The sequence below is a fragment of the Sinocyclocheilus grahami genome, unplaced genomic scaffold (assembly GCF_001515645.1).
Source record: "Sinocyclocheilus grahami isolate Dianchi unplaced genomic scaffold, SAMN03320097.WGS_v1.1 scaffold290.1, whole genome shotgun sequence".
In the NCBI taxonomy this organism is placed as follows: Eukaryota; Metazoa; Chordata; class Actinopteri; order Cypriniformes; family Cyprinidae; genus Sinocyclocheilus; species Sinocyclocheilus grahami.
The window spans coordinates 222090-223446 of record NW_015505469.1 but is presented as its reverse complement, the minus strand read 5'-3'; the positions used below and the strand labels follow the sequence as shown (position 1 = coordinate 223446).

At 32.1% G+C, this 1357-nt stretch overlaps 1 protein-coding gene across 1 annotated transcript in view; it reads right to left on the bottom strand.

The window, feature by feature from the left end:
* The window catches only part of LOC107600698 (secernin-3-like), a 14882-nt gene continuing 13525 nt past the window's right edge, over positions 1–1357 (bottom strand). The window contains exons 7-8 of the mRNA XM_016292654.1: positions 514–694; positions 1–199 (exon numbers count right to left, since the gene is read on the bottom strand). Of these exons, the coding sequence (XP_016148140.1) occupies positions 38–199; positions 514–694 (343 nt within the window). The 3' untranslated portion in view covers positions 1–37. The remainder of the gene's footprint in view (positions 200–513; positions 695–1357) is intronic.

The following is a 1357-nucleotide window of genomic DNA, read 5'->3' as shown; positions in this document are numbered from 1 at the left end:
TTCATTCTAATCATGTTTTTTAATTGTAAACTGAGTCTCAGGCGCTGCTGTAAATACTAAGCTCCTCATCTACAGCGTCTGTGAAGAGATGAACCAGCAGCGTTGCATCTTCAATCCCCTTCGTCAGATATTTCTCCATCTCTGCCAGCTTCTGCTTCTCCAGAGCTCTCATTTTCTCTACCATCTTCTGTCCTCTCTCCTGAACAAACAATACGCCTCATTATTATAATCATACTATAAATTAGATTAATTATATTTAGCGTTATTTGAGATGAATTAAACATTTCCTGCATTTTTTCTTGCACAAAACAACATTTGTAATTGAGTTTTTTTTTTATGAGAACCATCTCTCCAAAACAGTTTTGGCTACTGTACCTTTAAGATTTCCATGCTAATGACCTTTGTTATGATTGGCTAACCTCTTTGCACGTGAACTTAGTAGCAGAGCTTACTTAATAAATACTGGCAGTATTGAAACACTTGGTGCTTTGTGATATTTTAGCCACGGCTCACCCCGGTGCTGTCGATGATGGCGGCGGCCCCCTCGTGTTTCAGAAACAGAGGGTGTTTGCGGTTGGGTTTGCTCTGGAAACGGGGTTTCTTCTTCACGGGATCCTCCTCTCCAAAACACGGAGAACACGTGTGCTTCAGCTGCTTTATGTCCACTACAAAAATAAACGGCTTGAAGACAGACCTGTGGACAAAAGAACAAGACATATGCAGGATTACACTTACAGTTTACATTTGCATGAATTTGACAAAGGATTAATCCATCAATAATTTGATTTGCATAATTCGATTGGACAACTGTATTGTCCAGCAGGCAAAAATAGCAAATTAATAAAAATTTTAAGCAATAATAATAGCGATGCTTGCCACTAGGATTAGTCATAATTATGAACTAATAAGTATAATTATTAATAATAATCATAACAGGAAATAATTGACAATTTATCTTAAAAAAATGTTTAATCTTGAGTAACATTAGGATTTAATGTAGCCGTTTACAATAAGGTTCCATTTTTCACATTAGTTAATTACATTAACCAAGTAAACTATTTTATTGCATTTATTAATCTTATTTAATGTTCATTTTAACATTTATTAATACATTACTAAAATATGAACCTGAGCTGACACAAACTAACAATGAACTGTTGTATTTTTATTAACTAATATGTTAACAAAGATGAATAAATAATTGCTAATGTTAATTAATGCATTAACTAATGGGAACCATTTATAAAGTGTTACCAGATTAGATATTAAACTATGGAAATCCATTATACACATATATATATACATATATATATATATATATATATATATATATATATATATATATATATATATATAT